The sequence below is a fragment of the Eptatretus burgeri genome, chromosome 1, assembly GCF_056783735.1.
Source record: "Eptatretus burgeri isolate ZD-2024b chromosome 1, Ebu_testis_v1, whole genome shotgun sequence".
Taxonomy (NCBI): Eukaryota; Metazoa; Chordata; class Myxini; order Myxiniformes; family Myxinidae; genus Eptatretus; species Eptatretus burgeri.
The window spans coordinates 136,935,908-136,956,840 of NC_140961.1; the positions used below are offsets into that span (position 1 = coordinate 136,935,908).

Sequence of the window (20,933 nt, forward strand, 5' to 3'; positions counted from 1 at the left end):
AATTATCATTGGAGTCAGCTCATTGGACATGGCTACGGCAACTCCTTGGGCATGGTAACCATCAGAGCGACCAGACCAATAGTAGGTGTAACCACCCGCCATGATCTCGCCACTATCCGGTCTCCAAACCTCAAAGAGTGCTGCAATACCGATGTTCAAACGCTTGAGCTCAGATGATAACAGACAGGTGATCATCCTCAGAGATAGGACATTCCATGCACCCACCTGAAGGGACCGCCTCAGGTTAACCCCAGGAAACTGCCGTCTGGTGGACGACACATCAGCACTACTCTGACACACACCACCGCTATCTGACCCAGGAAGTTTACCCCGTGCTTTTCCTCCTATCATAAAGGAACGGGGGTCCCGAAGGCTTTGGCCTGATCCCATCATCCGGTGAGCTGCCCTGCAAAGGGCAGGTGCACAGGAGGTACTCCCATCGAGTGGGTTGTCAGTTTTCTTTGCGTTTCTTGTGTGTTTTGCAGAGTGAATGGTGTTGCGGTGGCCGGAGTGCAAATCCTGCCACCAACCTCCGAGAAAAAGTAACCCAACTGCAGGAGGATGTCCGTAGACACAGTTGAGCACTAGAAGTGGATGGCCATTGGCTCACAAGGAGCTCATCCACCCTTTGACAGGTTTTACTTTTAATCCTGCTGGGTGTCCATATCCATACACCCTCCTCACCAGAAACTTGGATATTTCGGATCCACATTCGGATATTTCATTCAAACCATGTCCAATTTCGGATCTTTCGGCCATTGGTGTCGCATGAGACCATCTCAGGTTTTATTACGACAACCACCAAGGACGCATCGACGCGGCATATTTGTGGAAAATTGGGAATTATTCGCAGTTTGAATTAAATCGTACCACGATGTAACCCGTAGACAGTATGGATGTGACAGTCGACTTTCAGGTGTGATGTCACAACGAAGCACGAAAAATAAGATTTTGACTTTTAATCACAAAATGATTTCCTTCATAAATCACAAATCGGAAAAAAAAAAATGCATCTATTTTGTATGGTATCAAGGGATAGGTTAGTGTCGAGGTGGTCTGAGTGTTTGGGTTCCCCTTTAACTATTAAGCCAATACCAGGGGTGTGTTCAGTTACCAAGTTTCTTGTTCAGTGCTTGTCACGAGGCTTAAGTACGCAAGCAAGCACTCCACTCAAAACCGTTGATAAGGAAAGGCTGGCTTGGCAAGTGATATACCAAACGAGCTCCAGTCAAATGTTTTCCACAAAAAGGTTTTTGGTGGTCCCTTGCATTCAAGTGGTAGCAACGTTGCTATTCTCGTATCTTGGGGATGGTGTTATTTGTAAGACATTTGTGAAAAAATGTTGTGTATTTAAGTTTAAAAATAAATGGACTGAATTTCCTTGTTACAGCAACTCACCTGGTCGAGGCCCTTTGTTACCTGGAGACCTTAAAGCAGCCATTCCAGGTGGACTACTATACTCACCCACCTGGTGTCTACCTCTTAATTTTGCATCCTCAGGAAGAGGTCTGTACCAATGTGAAGTGCCAATAAGCTTGCATTGTCATTGTGCCTACACATACATACTGGATGTGGAAAAAAAAAAAAATGTGGTGAAACCAATAATTTATTTGGCAGGTACGACGCTGGGCATTGCGTTCAGCACAGCAGCTCGGGCATTTGAGCCGAGATGATTATTATGGCTTGAGAGATGTGTTCCTCACTGTTCTCAATTTGATACACTCGATTGTGTCCCAGAGAAATGTGGGCTCTGGTGGCGGTTGTGTCACAGCACTTCCTCCACACCTCTTCACCTCTGCGAATAAAAAGAACTTCTGGCTTGGTATGTGCATTCAAGAGTACACGTGTCCTTTGAGTGCCTCCCCCTCCAACTGTCTCCTCCTCCCCTCACCCCTCACCCATGTTTCTCTCTCCCCCCCCCCAAACCCTGTCCATCTCTTTCTCTGTCGCTCTCTGTCTCTCGCCCCCTGATGGTAGTTCGTTTTTTCGGGTGCGGTTTCATGGCAGCTGCTTGTGTTGGTTTGTGAGTTGCTCTGCTTTGGTGGGGGGGGGTTTCCTCTCCTTTTTCGCCCTCGTGCTCGTTACTGCCCTTGTGTACGGTTTTTCCTGTGTTTGGCTTCTGTCTTGAGGAGATGGAGAGACAGAGACTGAGAGAATGAGCACACGGTAGGTGGTGTTCGGGTGCTTTTCAGAACCTCCCGGTTTGCTCGTTTTAACCAACGCTTTTTGGCTGCCTTAAACGATTCTTGGACCTTGTCCATATTATTTTATTTTTCCTCCACTTGCTGGCACTGCTTGTGGTAGGTTTCTTTTGTTGAAATTACTTTTGTTTGAAATTGTTGAAACGTTTGTTTGAATCATAGAATGTTCGAGTCACTTACTCGTAAGAATGGCCTTGTGTGCGATCCCTTGAGGGAGGTAAAGATTGAGGACGTGCTACTGGCAATCGGTGAAATTGTTGGCGCACGTAACATCCGTGCAGCCTCTCGTATGAACCAGAAGGTCGTTGTGTTCGTTTCCGAGGTGCACATGGTAACCTCCGTTGTGTAACCCGACCTGTTTCTCTTTGTTTCCCCATTGGACAAACCTGCGGTTAAGGTGAACGTGTCTAACGCTCCGCCTTTCATGCGAAATGATGACTTCGTGTGCTCAATCGGGCAAGTTCGGTACGATCATATCAAAAATCACGATTGTGCTGATACACTCAGGAAGTGAAGAATTTAAACACGTGACGACCTTTTTATGAAATGGTACTTTACATGATATTGCCCGAAAATGAGAAAAAGCTAAACGTAGTTTTGCATGCAAAAATTAATGGCCATGTGTATGGAATGTATGCCTCCTGGACGTCATGGCGTGCTCTCATTGTGGAGCGTACAGTCACGTGAAGAACTTCTGTCCCGGTTTGATGAGCCCATCAGAAAATCGAGGACAGGAGATTGCAAATCCCCCCCCCCCCACCCCCTTATGGAATGAGGTGTGTGAAAGGGGTGAATCCTCTTCACCACCTGTTCGTGAGCGGGAAGCAGTAGACCTCTCCACCCCTCCCCCCCCCATTTACTGGGGGGTGTGAAGTGGTAGAATCCTCCCCACCACCTATTGGTGAGCAGCAAACAGTCGGCCCCCTCCCCTCTACCTTCTAATGTACCAGAAGTGGTTGGTCCCTCGATCTCCCTGTACAGGACTGTACTGATGATGACATGGAGGGGTTCGTGACAGTGTCTCGTAAAAAAGGGCAAAAACGTTCGTGTCCAGTCGTCAATGAGACAAAGACAACACAAAGTAAGATACTCGTGTCCGATGTACCGAGCTTGCAAGATGCATCTCTCATAGAGAATCCCTCTTTGGGACTGGAAATTGACCCGGAACCGGTTCTAACTCTTGAGTAATTCATTTGCACCACTTTCTGAATTTACTGAGTTGTACGAGTGTGGTGTCGACATTGAGAATATTCGTGCCTCTCAGGAGGTTACAAGTGGGTATTTTGATAACCATGGTCTCTGCAATAATGAAATTGTCACTGAGGTGTGTGCAGCGGTGTGTGTTTGTGATGACAAGGCAGATAAGTCTGAGAGCCCCTCAGAGGAAATCTGTAATCCTACTCAAGTGGAACAAAATGGAAGGGATGGCAAGAAGGAAGCTGCATGTGATAGCGGACAGCTAAAAGGAATGAAAAGATCGATGATTGAAATTCTATGGAGATTTGTGCCTCAGAAATAAGTGTGGATTTGGAAGAGAATGACAGAGATGATGAGGTTGATTTTGATGAAACCTCTTCTACCCTGACAGTTAGTGGGTGTTGTGCCCAAGATGATGACTATGGAGACACCAGTTACAGAAGATGATTATATTAAATTCTTAAATGAAACCTTCAGGAAAAGGCATGTTAGAATTCGGGATTTTTTTTTCCCCGAATCTCCACGCCTTTCTAAAAACTGCAAGAAATATGATTCATGAACCTCATCAAGTCAGAATGTCAGAACCTCAATTCTAGCGGTTGAGGAAGTGTGCCACTCAGGCCAGAAAAGAACTCGAAGAGTAATAATTGAGAAAAGTAAATGAAGGTGGCATCCCTCAACATAAATGGAGGTCGCAGATGGGTGCGTCTCTTCGAGGTGTTGCAGGTGCTTGAGAAAGGAAAAATCGATATTCTAATATTACAAGAGACGCACAACAACCAACCTTGTGAGGACGAGAGGCGCAGGATTTTTAAAGGTTGCCACTTTTTCTCCATTGCCTTTGAGGATGCAAAGGCAGGTGTGGCCAATCAGCGTGCATCCTCGAATGCAACCCTCGGAGATCTCTTGCAGGCTGGTTTGTAAAGGCTTCCTGGTTGCTGTGGAATTTACTAGCAGTAATCAAAAAATTTGTATTATTAATGTGTATTGCCCCAGCAACAGTGCTGAAAGGACTCTATTCCTTCCAAAGTTAGCAGGTTTTTTTTTTTTTTTAAAAACACTGTTGACTTAACTAGTTTAATTTGTATAGGGGGAGATTATCACTGGACAGGAATACTCCTGAGCCCCATCCATCCAGTGCAAGGTATTTGGCAAAACTTGGGCAAAAAATATATATTTAGGGATGTTTGGCATCTACAAAATCCAAACACCCATCAATATACATGGGTGTGTTGTTCAAAGAACCAGATAACCATGGGTCGACTGGACAGACTATGTTAACCAGGGAATGGTGAATCTGGTTCAGAGAACATGCATATGTCCATCTGGCTTTTCTGATCACCATATGATTGTAATGGAATGTATGTTACTCTTTCATTGCTGTAAGAGTGTATACTGGACTTTCAATATTAAATTATTACAAGATGTACAGTTTAAAAATGCCTTCAGACTGGTATGGGAAAAGTTAGAAAAAACTAAAGTGTTCCTATCCGAATGCTCGACAGTGGTGGGACTGTGCAAAATCCCAAATTCGGATTTTCTGTCAACAATATTGCTCACATGCCACCAGTAATGCATCTGGGTTGATAAGTGCTCTCAAAGGAGACGTACTTGAATATGAACAAGAAGCTGGAACATCCAGTGGAAGTGAGCACTATCAGCAGTTGGTGGAAAAAAAATAAAAGATCTTACTGGCTGAACTAGTCAAGGAGCGTGTGGCTGGAGCAATGGTTCACCTTCGGATGAGCACAATTCAACTGGAGACTCCAAATATGGTATTCTTTAACCTGCATAAGGCCGTCAAGACCTCTCGGCCGATTCAGTCTACACTCTTCTGACGGTGTTCTGACTTGCCAGTGACATTAAACACTCAATGCAAGATTTCTATTCAAATCTGTTTCCACCAAGAACTGTGGTGGTGGTGGTGGTCGTATGGCGGCTTAGCTGCCGGGGTAGCTCTCATTTCTTGTAAGCGTGACTGTCGCTGATGCAGTGCCCCTCTACCAGTACACACCCTAACCACAAAGCCAACACCAGGCTCATTAAAACAACTTGAGGATGGCAAAGGCCCTGGACTTGACGGACTTCCTGCTGAATTTTACCAAGCTTTTTGGAATATTCTGGGTCCTGCTCTAATGGAGACCCTGCTTGAGAGCCTAGATCAGGGTGAATTGCCCATGAGCTGCAGGAGAGCGGTTTTGTGTCTCCTCCCAAAGAAAGGGGATTTGCAGCAGATTACAAATTGGTGGCCTGTGTCATTGCTAAACACTGATTATAAAATTGTGTCAAAAGTGCTTACAAGGCATCTTAACAATGTCATCTCTCTCCTGATTGGAAATGACCAAACCTATTGCATACTTGAACGATCCATCTATGACTATTTTTTTGGTTCGAGATTTAATTGCCATCGGTCAAACCGTGCCTCATGGTTTTGGATTGTTACTCCTGGATCAGGACAAAGCTTTTCACAGTGTGGATCATTCTTTCTTATTTGCAGTTCTTACTACAGCAGGTTTTGGAGAAAAATTCATATCTTGCATAAAACTTTTGTACAGAACTGCATTATGCCTGCTAAAAGTAAATAATCATTTGTGTCGTCCTTTCCCTTTTCAGCGTGGTATCTGTCAGGCTTATCCACTGTCAGGCATGTTGTACACACTTTCTGTTGAACCCCTACTGGCTGTCCTTGGTACTTCCTTATCTGGGTTGCCCTTGTCAAACATTCCTAACATTGTCACTTCAGCTTATGCAGATGACCTGTGTGTTGTGGTCAAAAACCAAAAAGATGTCATTGAGCTGTCCTGTTGTCTTGCCAAATTTGAACTTGCCTCATCAGCAAGAGTAAATTGGAACAAGGATGTCGCTCTTTGGCTATACCCAGATACACACTCTTTGTCACACTCTTCATGTGCACTTCTCCCAACTCTTCCATGGGGAATGTTATGGAAAACAGTTGGGTTTAAATACTTAGGAATCCATTTGGGAACTACGAGCTCTTTGCAAAATAATTTGGATGGGTTCCTAGATAACATTAAGCAGAAACTATCAAGGTGGAAAGGAATGCTTCAGTTCTTGTCACTTAAGGCAAGGGGAATGATCATAAATAACGTGATACTTCCAACCGTATGGCACAAGGTCATCACACTCCAGCCTCCTCAAGCTGTGATCACAAGCATTCAAAAGGGTCCAATAATCTTATAGATTTTTTTCTGGGGAGGCTACCACTGGCTCAAGCCAGATGTATTGTGCAGGCCACGAATGTCTGGTGGCTTAAACTTGGTGCACATCTCTAGTCGAATAATGACAATAAAACGTCTAATGTATGGTGAAGTAGTGTCCTGGCATCCTCTCTAATACCTTGCTTCGGCAAACAGTTGGAATGGACTATGACCGGGAACTCTTCCTCATGGACCTAAAGCAGGTTGGTAGAGCTCGGCTCCCTGCGTTTCATCAATCTCTTCTGAATGCTTAGCAAGCTATTTGAGTGCAGTGGCTAGAGATCTCATATGATGCCAGGAAATTTGTGCATGAGCCACGATTCCAAAATTCATTATTTGCTGCAATATCTCCCAGCCGATCCTTCATTGAATATTTTCCAAATCGTGGAATAAATAAAGTGCGAGATCTTGTGGAGCCTTCCTTGAAACGATGGTTGCCTGCTGGCTCTGTTTCTAAAGAAAAATTGGATTTCATTCAATGAGTAGTGGTTGAGGTCATGAGGATAGTAACCAAGCTTTTTCTACATTTAAATATTGGGTGGAATGGAGTAAATGAAGAAGTGCATTTTCGCCTAAGCTTTCCTGAACTTTTAATCACTACCCAAAAACACCATGACGTGTTCTCTTCAAACAGTGACGAGTCTGGTGTGTTCCACGTCATGGGAAAAACAAACAAACAAACAATATATGGAATTTGTCGAGGTGTGTTTACCGGGCTGTACTGCACCGTTAAGAAACCACTGGAAAGAAACTTTACCTGCAGGAGCTTTCCTTATTCCCAATTGGAAGGTGATTTATAGATCCTCGACTGTTGGTTGCACGAGAGACCTAAATTGGAGGCTGTGCCATCAGGCCCTAGCCACACAGGTTTTACTCCAGAAGTTAAACCCATTTGTGTCTAATTCATATCCCTTTTGTAAAAGTATGGAAAATCTATCATGTTTATTGAGTGCAAGAGGTTGTAACCTCCGATTCTGTAACAGTCGTTTTTTTTGAAATTATAAAATTGTTTTTTTTATTTTCCAATCTTTATTTATGGGCTTCCTTTCAACACTGGAAACAAACCTATGGTTTTGTTTTTGAATTTTTTTACTTGGAATTGCAAAGCTTACAATTTATAAAACCACTAAAGTCAGATTGGTGAAGAGGAAAAATGAAAATGCAGTTTTTTGTTTCAAAGGCATGGTGTCTGCTCGTATAAAACTGGAGCACGCATATATATCATGTAAACATGGGTGGTCTTAAATTTGCATTGCAAAATGGTTTATACTTTTAAATGTCCTATGGATATACTTTTTTAAATTGATAAATGTCCTAATAAAAGTCAAAAGTCTCTTTCTCTTTCTCTTTCTCTCTCTTTCTCTCGGTTCACGAAAAAATAAGTGACCACAATATTCGTTATTGTTGGGCGTCTGTCTGTCCCGAGCATAGCTCCGTGGGTTTTGATCCGATCCTGATAAAATTTTGGTGGGAAGTTTATATCGTGATCTAGTTGAGTTTTCCTGAGAATGGGCATGGTGCGCCCATTATGGGCGGACCCACGCCCAAAAAACGTGTTTTTAGGGGGTAGCCGATTTCAATTTGCATCTTCTCCTAGGGGGTTTGTCGAATCTGACAGGGATTTCGGTATTTGATTAGCCCAATGGCACCTGCATAGCCCCACGGAACTCGATTTTTATTTTTTTTAATTTTTTTCATTTTCGTCCCAAGGTCAAGATCACAAGGTCACAAACTTAGAAAATTGTGAATTTTGACATAAAAATCCATCTCTGAGGGGTTTGTCTAATCTGGCAGGGGTTTGGTATTTGGTTAGCCCAATGGCACCTGCATAGCCCCATGGAGCTCGATTATTATTATTTATTTATTTTTTTCATTTTCGTCACAAGGTCATGAACTTAGAAAATTGCGAATTTTGACATAAAATCATACGACTGCCCAAACTTTGAGAGCTAGGATGACATTATTTTTTATGCATAATCTTTAGGTCACTCCCCACCTAAAGTCTTGAAACCATGTTGCTCTATCTCGAACACCTTGCCCGTGGCGCCCCCTTCAAGTTTGTTTTTACGCTGATTTCATCAAAGTATGGATAATCCGAGGAGTGTGAAATGCCATAGAGCCTATATGGCGTTACATTGTTCCTGGAATGTTCCAGCGGAAGTTTTGCACCAAAGGTCATAATCCTTGACCTTTGATCTTTAAAGTTCACAAAGGTCAAATTTTCAAAGTTGTGGGAATCGAACCTGGTTTTCGACCTTCTTCAACGAACTAACTCCAATAAGCTATAGCATGTATCCTGTTTCCTTATTTTAATGTCCACAACATTGTTTTGTGACCTTTAAAGGTTATGCAAAGGTCAAATTTTTAAAGTTGTTGAACGAAACCGGGTTTTTGACATTTTGCAGCAAATAACCTGTCACTCGTACCACATCATGTTGATCATTTTTATAACTTGGTCAAACATTATCACATTGTCTCATCCTTGACTTCTGAAACAATCTACATTGTCAAATACTGCTCGTGAACCATCGTCGTCTTCAGACTTCTCTCTTTCTCTTCTTTCTCTTTCTCTTTCTCTCTTTCTCTCTTTCTCTCTTTCTCTCCTTTCTCTCCTTTCTCTCCTTTCTCTCCTTTCTCTCCTTTCTCTCTTTCTCTCTTTCTCTCTTTCTCTCTTTCTCTCTTTCTCTCTTTCTCTCTTTCTCTCTTTCTCTCTTTCTCTCTTTCTCTCTTTCTCTCTTTCTCTCTTTCTCTCTTTCTCTCTTTCTCTCTTTCTCTCTTTCTCTCTTTCTCTCTTTCTCTCTTTCTCTCTTTCTCTCTTTCTCTCTTTCTCTCTTTCTCTCTTTCGGCTGTTGGTGAGTTGAATGGAGTGTCATGGCGGCTGTGTGGTCTTGGTGAGCTGTGAGCTGCCCTGTTTGTTCACCTTTCTATCCCCTTTCACCTCGTTCTTTTCACCTCCTTTCCTTTGTTTCCTTCTACACATCGTTATTTGTGCCCCCACCCTCCCCTCTTCGTTAGACCTCGCGCTTCGGCCTTCCCTCACGCCGTCGTCACCCCATCCCGCCCATCTGTCCTTGTTATTTCGCGGTTTGCCCTTTGATTCATCTCTTCCCATCCCTCCCATCCCTCCCATCCCCCTGTTTTCTCCTCGCATACTTTTTTCCCTGAGATAGAGAGAGAGAGAGCCCACAGCTTCTTTGTGGATAGCTTTGAGTTGGCGGCCTTTCAACTGATCGTTTTTTTTTTTCTTCACTGTAGCTGTGTTTATTTCCTTTGAAAACCTGTCTCAGCTCGTATTTAATAACTGTACGAGAGCAATCACCCCTCCTCCCCCTTCCTAAATATGACTTCGTATTCCCATTATGCGGCATTCGAAGCATAACTTGTAATTCATATTGTAAGCATATTGCTTGTAATTCGTGTAATGCGGCTCTCTGTGTCTCTGTCTCTCTGTCTCTCTCTCTCTCTGTGTAAGTGTCATGGCAGCATGTTGGTGCGTGTTTTAACTCTGTGTTGTCCCTTGGGCTCTCTTGTCTACCTTACCCAGCTGCACAGTTTTTTTTTTTCTTCCTCCCCCCCCCCCAACCCCCCGTCTTGTCCACCCATTTCCCAAGTTGGAGAGAGGGAGAGGAGAGCATTTACGGCGGTATTCGGTATGTTCGTTGTGCTTTGGGCGGTGCCCGTGCCGATCTACTGTTGTGTATTAGTTTATTGCGTTTATTTATTTATTAACCTATTTTGTATTGGATTCGCTATGTATGCTAGATATCCCTTATTGTCGGGGTGTGTGTGTGTGTGTGTGTGTGTGTGTGTGTGTGTGTGTGTGTGTGTGTGTGTGTGTGTGTGTGTGTGTGTGTGTGTGTGTGTGTGTGTGTGTGTGTGTGTGTGTGTGTGTGTGTGTGTGTGTGTGTGTGTGTGTGTGTGTGTCTGCAACGCGAGGCTCCACAGCACGAACCAGCAAACCGATTTCGATGAAACTTTGCCAACAGGTGCCATATGGTCTGGGAAGGTGCGCGTTTGAATTTCGTTGCCTCACAACCACCCGTTGCTGTGCAGCGGCCGAAAAACCGCATACAGTATTTTCAATACTTGTCCTTCAGTTTTGAATGTAGAGAAACGAGACTTTGGAATTAAACACTTCGAGATATTCAGAAAATTTTACTCGAGCCGATTTTTGATTTAGGTTTTATTTTTCAAATGATCGTCCTTCAAAAATCGGGTGTCTATTTACCGTCATTTAAGGTGTGTATAGTGTTTGTAAGGAACGACACCGTCGTTCCACCTTTGATCTCTCCTCGATCCAAACGTTATTGACCAAAGTGAAAAGGATCCAAAATAAATGGAATCACCGGCATTTCTGTCTTTGTGGATCTCTAATAATGTTTATTTATTTACCGTAAACTATTCCACGATCCACACACCACCTTCAATTATTTATTTACCGAAAACAATTCCATGACCCACACACCACCTTAAATTATTTATTAATTTACCAAAAACGATTCCACGATCCACACACCACCTTCAATTATTTATTTATTTACCGAAAACAATTCCATGATCCACACACCACCTCCAATTATTTATTTATTTACCGAAAACAATTCCACGACCAGCCTGGTGTTGGCTTAGTGGTTAGGGTGGCGGCTTGGGATCCAAGGGTCCTGAGTTCAAGCCCCGTTGGCTGCTGAATTAACACCAGGGGGTTGACTCAGCCTGTCATCCTTCCGAGGTCGGCGAAATGAGTGCCAGTGTACTGGTCCCGGTGTATGCCCCGGTAAGAATAGGTGTACCATATCCCTGTGTGTCGTAAGAGGCGACCAGGGTTGGCGTCGGGAAGGGCATCCGGCCATAAAACATTACCTCAAGAAAAAAAGCCAAACCCCTGCACAGCAGGGAAAAATGGCTGTAAAAACGGTCATTTTTTTTTAATTCCACGACCCACACACCACCTTCAATTATTTATTTATTTACCTTAAACAATTCCATGATCCACACACCACCCTCAATTATTTATTTATTTACCGTAAACGATTCCACGATCCACACACCACCTCCAATTATTTATTTATTTACCGAAAACAATTCCATGATTACAAACACCACCTCCAATTATTTATTATTTAAAGTAGGAGTGGCTTATGAAAAGTGGGCGTGGCTTATGAAAAGTGGGCGTGGCTTATGAAAAATATTGTGTGGCTAAGGAGGTGTGGTCAAATAAGAGCATTGAGAGAAGTTTATCTGGTTTTCCGTGTGTGTGTGTGTCTGCAACGCGAGGCTCCACAGCACAAACCAGCAAACCGATTATTTTTCAAATGGTAGTCCTTCAAAAATAGGGTGTCTATTTACCATCATTTTTTATGAGGAGTGCCAGTTGGCAAAATACGCAATAGGAAAAATCTTGCCAGGCAGAGGAACAATTGTATGTGAACCAATACGTCTTGGCAATGAATCTCCGTCGGTCGATCGGTCAGAATGAAAAGCATCATATCCGAGCGAATCCCTCGTCACCTACCGGCTTGTTCATTATACTTTTTCCTTTTGTTTAAATTGTTTTTGTTTTCTCGCAACCCATCGAAGTTTGAATCGTGTTTGCCGATTTATTTTTTTATACATCCGGCCATTGAAGAGTCATGGCGGGTGAAAGTTCCCTGTATGTTTCCTTTGAAGCACGAACCCGTAAACATGGTTTTGTTTGTATTCTTCCGTCAGAGATCGACATGGAGAAGCTAATTGTTGGTGTAGGTGAGATTATCGGGATTGAAAATGTTAAGGCGGTTTCCGTATGAACAAAAAGATTGTTTTTTTCGTTTCTCAAGTGCCGATGGTTGCTCAAGTCGTCGAGCGTGGAGTTTTCTTTGATCCCGATATTTATGTTCCTTTTTTCCCCTTTGGATACTCCCGCAAAAAAGTTGTGATTTCAAATTTACCACCTTTCTTTAAATGTGATCAGATTGTAACCCAGTTAAAACGATACGATACGGTTGTATCCCCATTAACAATGATTCCGTTTTGTAGTCTGAATGATAATTTTAAACACATTATGTCGTTTTGTCAGATTGTTTACATGATCTTACCACCAGGTGTTTCAGGTTTCCAGGCAATCCTTCCCTTAAAAATCGAGGGACATATTTATATGGGATATGCAAACACAGAAACCCTTGTGTGTTATAGTTGTGGTGAATTTGGCCATGTTAAACGATTGTTCCCCAAAGACATGCCGAATAAAACAAGTAATGAAGGCTCCTCATCCCAACAACTCCCCATCCTAGATAATGCTCCCATTACAGAAGCAGAAGCTTCCCATGAAGCACCTGCTCCTACTCTGATTACTAAAAGTACAAAAAGATCTCTTTCCCCTTCTTAAAGCACCGCTGAGCCCTGATCGAAAATCCTCGCTGCTTCAGCGGCTCCTCGCTCCTTCGCACAGGTGGTTGTGGGGACTTACCCCACAACACAGGCCCCATGTGCTTCGGTTTCATCAGTTGGTTCCTCTTCTGAACCACCTGGTACCTCTAAAATGTTATGTAACGACGCTAATGTTACCTTCCACCCTCCACCTGTTTCCCCCCTTCCTCCCCCTCCTTACCCCATTTGCTCTTCTCTCCCTCCCCCTCCCCTTGCCCCTCATGCCTCTTCTTCTTCTTCCATCGCTGCTCCCCCCCACCTCCTTCCCCCCTTTCCTTCCCTGGTTTGCAACCTCCAACTATTCCCCCCCAGACTGGACTTACTCCCTCCATACTCTCTGAGTCATCTCAGCCTTGTAGTGCTCCTGTTAAAGATAGCAACATTGCCATCACTATCGTTAATGACACATCCAAGCATGTAACCGCTGAAAGTGTTCCTCTTACATCTTTGTCCTCTTGAACCAACCATGGAGATTGAGCAAATGGGTGAAGGCCCTGAGGAAAACTAGGACTATCATTCAGACGGTTGCTCTTCTCTGTCGAGTTCTTTTGGCGAGGATATCCCCCCAGATAGTAGTCTTGATGATTCTGAAATTTCTATTTCTGATATCTCAGACTTTTTTTTTTTTTTTTTTTTTTTTACAAAAAACTACTCGTAAGAAGCGAGTAGATCTAAATTATTTTTGTCCAGAAAGCACAAATGATTGTTAAGAACCTGGAAGCTGCTGCCATTTCCAGCGCTTCTTGTAAGAGACTAAAAATATATATATTCTTAAAGCAAGGAAGCACTTGAATGCATAAAAACTTCTTGTTATGATTATAGCAAGTTTAAATATAAATGGAGGACGTAATTATTTACGTAAAGTTCAAACGATGAAGCTAATTAATAATGTAAAGGTCGATATTCTTCTTTTACAAGAAACTCTGCAGACTGGAGGCTGAAGTTGAAAGGCACTTGGTTTTTTTTTTTTTTTTTTTTTTTAGTAACGCAGCCTCCGTGAGTGCCGGTGTTGCTTTTTGTATCTCTGCACGTCTTCCCATCTCCTCTCTTGTTTTTAAAGAAATTGTTCCTGGATATTTAGCTGTGATTGATTTTATATATAACCGCCAGTGGATTTTAATTGTCAATGTTTATGCCCCAAGTGACAGGTACAGTCAGGACAGCTTTCTTCACTGAATCCTTCACTTTTCTTAATCATCTCACCCCCCGATACCCTATTGTGCTTAGTTGGTGATTTTAATTGTACATTAGATCCAGTCAGAGATCGGAACAGCCTTGAAACTCACCCAGCTAGTGCTAAGCCTTTGTCCACACTTTTGTTACAACATGATCTTAGTGATGTTTGGCGGCTACAGCACGGGAACATTCAACAATTTACTTGGTGTCGTTGCTTGTTAAATAACACGTCGCTTGCAAGGCTTGATAAATTTTACATTGGTCTCTCCTTTTTAAACCGTGTACGTTTTACTGACATCACTCCCTCTGGCTTTTCTGATCATTTTTTTAATTAAATGCATCTTTCTTTTCCTAGTCTTCAGAGGAAAACTTCTCATTGGTCTTTTAACACCTCTCTTTTAAATGATTCCATTTTAAAATCATCTTTTAAAAAAAATGGCTTCGAATTCTAGAATCACGGAACGATTATACAAATCTTTGTCATTGGTGGGATTATATAAAAGCACAAATCCGAGTCTTCTGTCAGCAATATAGGAATAACTTCACGAATGTAAAGCAAGCCAGGATAAGTATTTTAAAGAAAGAAATCCTTAATTTACAAGATAGCACGATTAATATTGATAAGGATGTATGATGCCGGTGGCTTTATGAGAAACAAGCCCTACTGAATTGTTTGATTAAAGAAGATGCTCTCGGAGTGCTAACCCGACGAAGAGTGAAAGGTCTGTCGATTTCAGAAACTTGCTGCAAAGACTTTTTTAACTTTGAAAAAAACTACAAAGTCGAATCGTTTACTGTTGGGCTTACGTTCAAGTGATGGACAAGTTATTGAAGACAATGCTCAGTTGAAGTGTTTTATTCGGGATTTTTACAAGATTGTTTTCACCACAAAGAAAAGTAATGAATGAGCAATGTCTGATTTTACCCACAATTTTACCCACAAATCTACCACAATTGGAAGAATCGCAACAACACTCTTTAGAACAAGATTTTACTGTAGATGAACTTTTAATAGCTCCTAATGACCTTCATGATCATAAAGCACCTGGCCCTGATGGTTTACCTGTTGAATTTTATAGAACATTCTGGGATTTGCTTGGACCAACACTTTTCTTTTAGATGTTTTCAAGTTTAGTTTACAAGATGGTTTGTTACCATCCAAGTTGTCGCCGTGCAGTCGTGTGCCTTATCCCGAAGAAAGGAGATCTCCAGACCTTGCAGAATTGGAGACCTATTTCTCTGCTTTGTGCGGATTACAAAATCTTTTCCAAGGCCCTTGTAAATCGTATAAAGCCTTTTCTTAGCTTTTTAATTCATTTTGATCAATCTTTTTGTATTCCAAACCGGTCTATTCATGATAATATTTTTTTTTAATTCGGGACTTGTGGGATGTCTGTGCTCTTCAAAAGCAGAATGCTGGCTTGTTTTTACTGGACCAAGAGAAAGCTTTCGATTCTATGCGCCATGAATATGTATTTTATACCTTAAAATATTTGGTATTGGAGCAACTTTTATATCCTGGATCCTCATTGTTGTATAATCATGTTTTTAGCATTATTAAAGTTAACGATAGCTTATGTGCACCATTGATGGTTGGAAGAGGAGTTCACCAAGGGTGGTCCGTTATTGGCCATTCTCTACTCCCTCTGTATTGAACCCCTCTTAATTTGCCTTCGTGCCAGTCTACCAGGTTTTCCTGTGATGCCAACTGAAAGGCCAATTGTTATCTCAGCTTAAGCAGATGATGTGTGTGTTGTGGTGCATAATAGTGATGTCACCATGTTATTAAATGACTTGGGAAAAATTATCTTCGGCTTGCACAACTACAATAAATTGGAACAAATATCAAGCTCTATGGATTGGCCATACCCTGGCTGTTGGTTTGCCTCATCTTCCCAGAAATTTGCAGTGGGAGAAGGAAGGTATCCGCTATCTAGGTGTGTGCATTGGCACCCCAGCTTTTATGGCTAATAATTGGTTAAATACAGTTAACAAAATTGTAAAAAAAAAACTAGAGAAGTGGAGAGGAATATATTACTTACCTTGTCGTACAGCGGTCGTGCACTAGTGATCAATAACATGTTGGCTTCCTTGTGGAACAAAATGATTGCCTTGCACCCTCCTGAAGCACTGTTTCTGACTATCCAGAAACATCTGCTTGTTTTTTTTTCTGTGGTGGCAAACATTGGGTCAAGCTGAAGTCATTTACCTTCCATTGGCAGATGGTGGCCATGGTCTTATTGACGTTCTCAACCGACTAATGGCCTTTCGAGTCACCACTGTCCAACCCTTTGTTTTTTTTCCACATCACTCCAATGGCGCCCCACTGCCAAGCATTTGCTGAAAATGGCTGGCATGCTCGACTTCAATCAGGAACTTTTTCTCATGGACTTGGAACATGTGGACATCTTTCCATTGCCTTTGTTTTACCAAGACCTGTTGCAAGCCTGGCAGCCTCTTGTAGTGCACAGAGTTATGGCTCACTACAACAACAACTTTCTCGACGAGCCGATCTTCTACAATCCACTTTTTCCTAACATACCTCAATCACGTGCTTGCATACAATGCTTCATAAGCTCCGGCGTACGTGTCATACGAGATCTGCGGAACGAGAATAAAACATGGCACTCAGTCGGGCATATTGCGACTACCGTTGGTATGCGCTCTTTAAGAACTGTCTCCCAGCTCGTCCAGGAGGTTCTGCGTACCTCCAGAAGTCTGGGACTCCATTTTGATACCACCAACGTTGTCCCTGCAATCCATGTTCCCCTCTTTCTGCAGTTATGTATAACATCAGTGGCATTAACAGAAACTATGATCCTGTCTTCCTCTCCACTTCCTAGTGTTGCTAAAAAGTGCCTGTACCACCTTTGTGTTACCATACGGCATCCTTGTGTGTGCAAAGATAGTTTTGGATCCCGATGGAAGGTGATTTGCCCCCGCCCCCACCCCCCCCATGTGTCTACAATGGGCTCCCTTGTATGTCCCACCGATCGTAAAACGGACTGTTGATATCTCTTAGAGAATTGTACATATGATTTTACCTACGAACGTTTTATTACATCATTTTAAAGTTTTAAATTCCATTTCATGCCCCTTTTGTATGGCCTCTGAAGATTTATATCATGCCTACATTGACTGTGCAAGACTGGACCCCACTTTTTACCTTTTTATCACAGTTGTGCTGTCACATGAAAATTGTATTTTCTTTACGTGCTTTTATTTTTGGATTGCCGCTAAATTCCAAAAACCAGGTTGATTCCGCTCTTGTCCATTTTGCAATATTAACAACAAAAACGATCTTATAATGCTTCATCTTCCTCTCTCACACATGTGGTACTCTTTACTGTTTCACAATGCACTACTCTTCTGCTATTTTAACAGACTGCTCTCATTTCGACCTCTCCTTCATTCCTTGCCTAAAAAATCCAACTATTACAGCGCTTCTTCTCTCCATTCTCTGAATTCGCCTTCATTGCATCCATCAAGAATTGTGTTAAATCGCATCTGTGACCTAAAACTTTTAAAAACCACAGTTTGCCATGGATGTTCGCTTTCCATCAACCATTCTTTTTTTTTTTCCAACTTCAGTGCCAACTCACCCCCCTCACCCCTCACTCTCACTCTCAAAGCAACCATCCCACTCTTCTCCCTCCAAGCCTCCCTCTCACCTCTCTCAAAAATTCCCCCCTCACCTTTCTCCCACCTTTCATCCCCCTCACTCATCCTTCTCAAAGTTGCCCCCCTCTCATCCACCAAGCTGCCTCCCTCCACTGCCCTCTCACCTCCATCTCTTCACTCCACCTCCTCAAATCCTCAACTGCCTTCTTCCTTGTCTCTTGTCCCTCTCTCCCCCAGCACCACAGAGCCTTTTCTCCTCCTCATTCGGCCCCCTCCCCTCGCTATTCTGCAATACCCCACACTCTTTCAACAACCCTCCTTACCTCCCCCCGCCTCGTCCCTTGTCCTACCCTCCCCCTCCACCTCCTGCACCCAAAGTCTCCTCCCCTACCTCTTCATTAAAAGTGTGGACCTTAAATATCCGGGGCCTTCGCTCAAACCTTTCGGATCTTTCCATACAGGTTGCCACTGACAAACCAGACATTATCTGCCGAACAGAAACTTTCCTCTCCCAAGACGTGTCTGACTCCCAAGTATCTCTCCCCGGTTACTCCCTATTACGGTATGACAGACCTGAGCCTCGTCCTGGTGGACGTGTTGCTCTCTTCATCAAAGACTCTATTCCTCACTCTCCATGCACTGCTCTCACTCCCCCACACCCCCAGGAATACCTCTTGCTTTGGCTTCCCCTCCACTCCCACCTCATGTTTATATGTGTACTGTACCGTCCACCGAACAGTGATGACTCCATCTACACCTCACTCTCCGAAAACATGGACCATCTTCTATCTTCTCATCCAAACTCTCTCTTCCTCTTATGTGGTGACTTCAATTGTCATCACGCCAGTTGGCTAGGTATGGGTACCTCTCTCACCTGCCATGGCACCTCAGCAAAAGCTTTCTGCGACTCATTGGGACTGACTCAATCAGTCAACTTCCCGACCCGGATCTCAACCAATGGTACTCCATCTCTTCTGGATCTGATTTTGACAAATTTCCCTGACAATATCTGCTGCTCTTCCTTCGCTCCAATTGGTTCTTCTGACCACGTCCTTGTCAAAGTGGACATCTCTCTGGCTGTTATCAGAGAACCACCTCACCGCCGTCGAGTCTGGCATTTCACTCAAGCCGACTGGCAGGGTCTCCGAGCAGCCATCAAACTTACAGACTGGTCTCCTATCACTACTTTCTCAAACATCAACTCATCCTGGGAATTCTTTCAAAGAAACTTGCTCTCCCTCATGCACAGATTTATCCCCTCTCGTGTTCAGTTGTCCTACCCTTCCTCCCGCCCTTGGTTTACTGAAGCTTGTGGCGAGGCAGTTATGCTAAAACAACTTGCCTTTGCCTCATGGAAAGCAAACCCAATTGAGGGCAATCTCAGTTCTTTCCACAAAGCTCGGAACAAGTGTGTATCTACCCTCAGGAGAACCAGAAAACAACATCTTTCTCATCTCAAGTCTGAACTCTCAAACCTCTCTCCCTCCTCAAAATCCTGGTGGCGTTTAATCAAATCTGTTCTGGTGTATGTTCCCCCTCCATCCCCTCCCTTACCTCAAATGGCCGCACTGCTGATTCCACACGTGATAAAGCTGAATGTCTAAACTCGGTGTTTGCAGCTAAATCTTGTGTCCTAAACCCATCACTATCTCTACCCACTTTACCCAGTCGCACCCAACTGTCCCTGGACTCTGTTTCTTTTTCTCCTGACAAGGTGGAGAGCTTGCTTTCAAACCTCGAGTCAGATTCTGCAACCGGTCCAGACGGCATCAGCCCACGTGTCCTCAAAGCCTGCTCTTCTGTTCTTGCTCACCCTCTCTCTGTTCTATTCACCCTCTCATTTGCCCAAGGTCATCTGCCATCTGCTTGGAAATCTGCTAACATCACTGCCCTGCATAAAAAAGGTGCAAAAACAGATCCCTGTAACTACAGACCAATCAGCCTTCTCCCAATCATCAGCAAGGTTATGGAATCCATCATCGCTTCAGACATGAAATCCTTCCTCTTCTCCAATGGCTTGATTTCCAATCATCAATTTGGTTTCAGACAAGGTCACTCTACCCTGGATATGCTGCTTCTGCTCTCCCATCAATGGATGGAGGTCCTCAATGCCAGACAGGAAATCCGAGCCGTATCCCTGGACATATCACATGCTTTTGACACAGTCTGGCACCCTGCCCTACTCACCAAACTCTCTTCCCATGGTATTCAAGGCCATCTCCACTCATGGCTCACAGATTTCCTCTCCTGTCGCAGTCAACGTGTGGCCCTAAATGGAGTTCTTTCATCCCCTCTTCCTGTGCAGGCTGGAGTTCCTCAAGGTAGCGTTCTGGGCCCTGTTCTTTTTCTGGTTTTCATCAATGATCTCTCGGACTCTCTGGAAAATCCTCTATTTCTCTTTGCCGACGACTCCACCCTCTGCCGTACCATCTGTCATCCCTCAGACCGGCAAGCAGCAGCTTCTTCGCTCACTGCAGATCTGGATAAAATCACAAACTGGTCCAACACGTGGAACATGTCTTTCAATCCAGACAAATCTCACACTCTCACTATGTCTCTTCGAAAGGACCGTTTAGAAAACCCCCCCATCCACTTTCTCAACAATCCTCTGGAAGAAGTCTTTTCTTTCAAGCTTCTGGGTCTCACTATCTGCCATGACCTTTCCTGGGAAAGTCACATTTCCAACCTCGCTTCAAAAGTCAGTCGCCGACTGGGAATCCTCCATCGTGCAAAGTCCTTCCTCGGCCCTCTTGAGCTCCTGACCACGTACAAAGCTTTTGTCCGTAGCCTGATGGAGTACTGCTCTCCCCTCTGGACTGGTGCTCCTGCCTCCCACCTTTCTCGGCTTCACGCTGTCGAAGCCAGGGCATTTAGGATCATCGGCATCTCCTGCAATGAAGCTGAGTCTTTGGGCCTCTCACTCAATTACCGCAGGTTGGTCGGTGGTCTTTCTGTCTTCTACCGACTCCTCTCCAGCCTTGCCCCCCCTGCTCTCTCTGCGATTTGTCCCCACCACATTTCCACAGGGCGCTCAAGGTCCGCCAACAACCCCCTTCTGGTAAAACTACCAAAATCACGAATCACTGCTCATCTTCACTCTTTCATTCCTCTTTTT

The 20,933-nt window shown here is 43.6% G+C and overlaps 1 protein-coding gene across 8 annotated transcripts in view; it reads left to right on the forward strand.

Annotated features, from left to right (window-relative positions):
- The window catches only part of SETX (senataxin), a 185,346-nt gene that overhangs the window by 19,723 nt on the left and 144,690 nt on the right, over nucleotides 1-20,933 (forward strand). For 6 of the 8 annotated variants that reach the window (XR_015062741.1, XR_015062740.1, XR_015062753.1 and 3 more), the window contains 2 exons: nucleotides 1,391-1,506; nucleotides 1,618-1,822. Coding sequence is in view for 2 of the 8 variants with exons in the window: in XM_085899765.1 (XP_085755891.1) it covers nucleotides 1,391-1,506; nucleotides 1,618-1,822 (321 nt within the window). In the remaining 6 variants the exon portion in view is untranslated. Of the gene's footprint in view, nucleotides 1-1,390; nucleotides 1,507-1,617; nucleotides 1,823-2,049; nucleotides 2,167-3,185; nucleotides 3,283-20,933 lie in introns of those variants that run through there. The other 2 variants (XR_015062751.1, XR_015062750.1) reach the window with 2 other exon arrangements.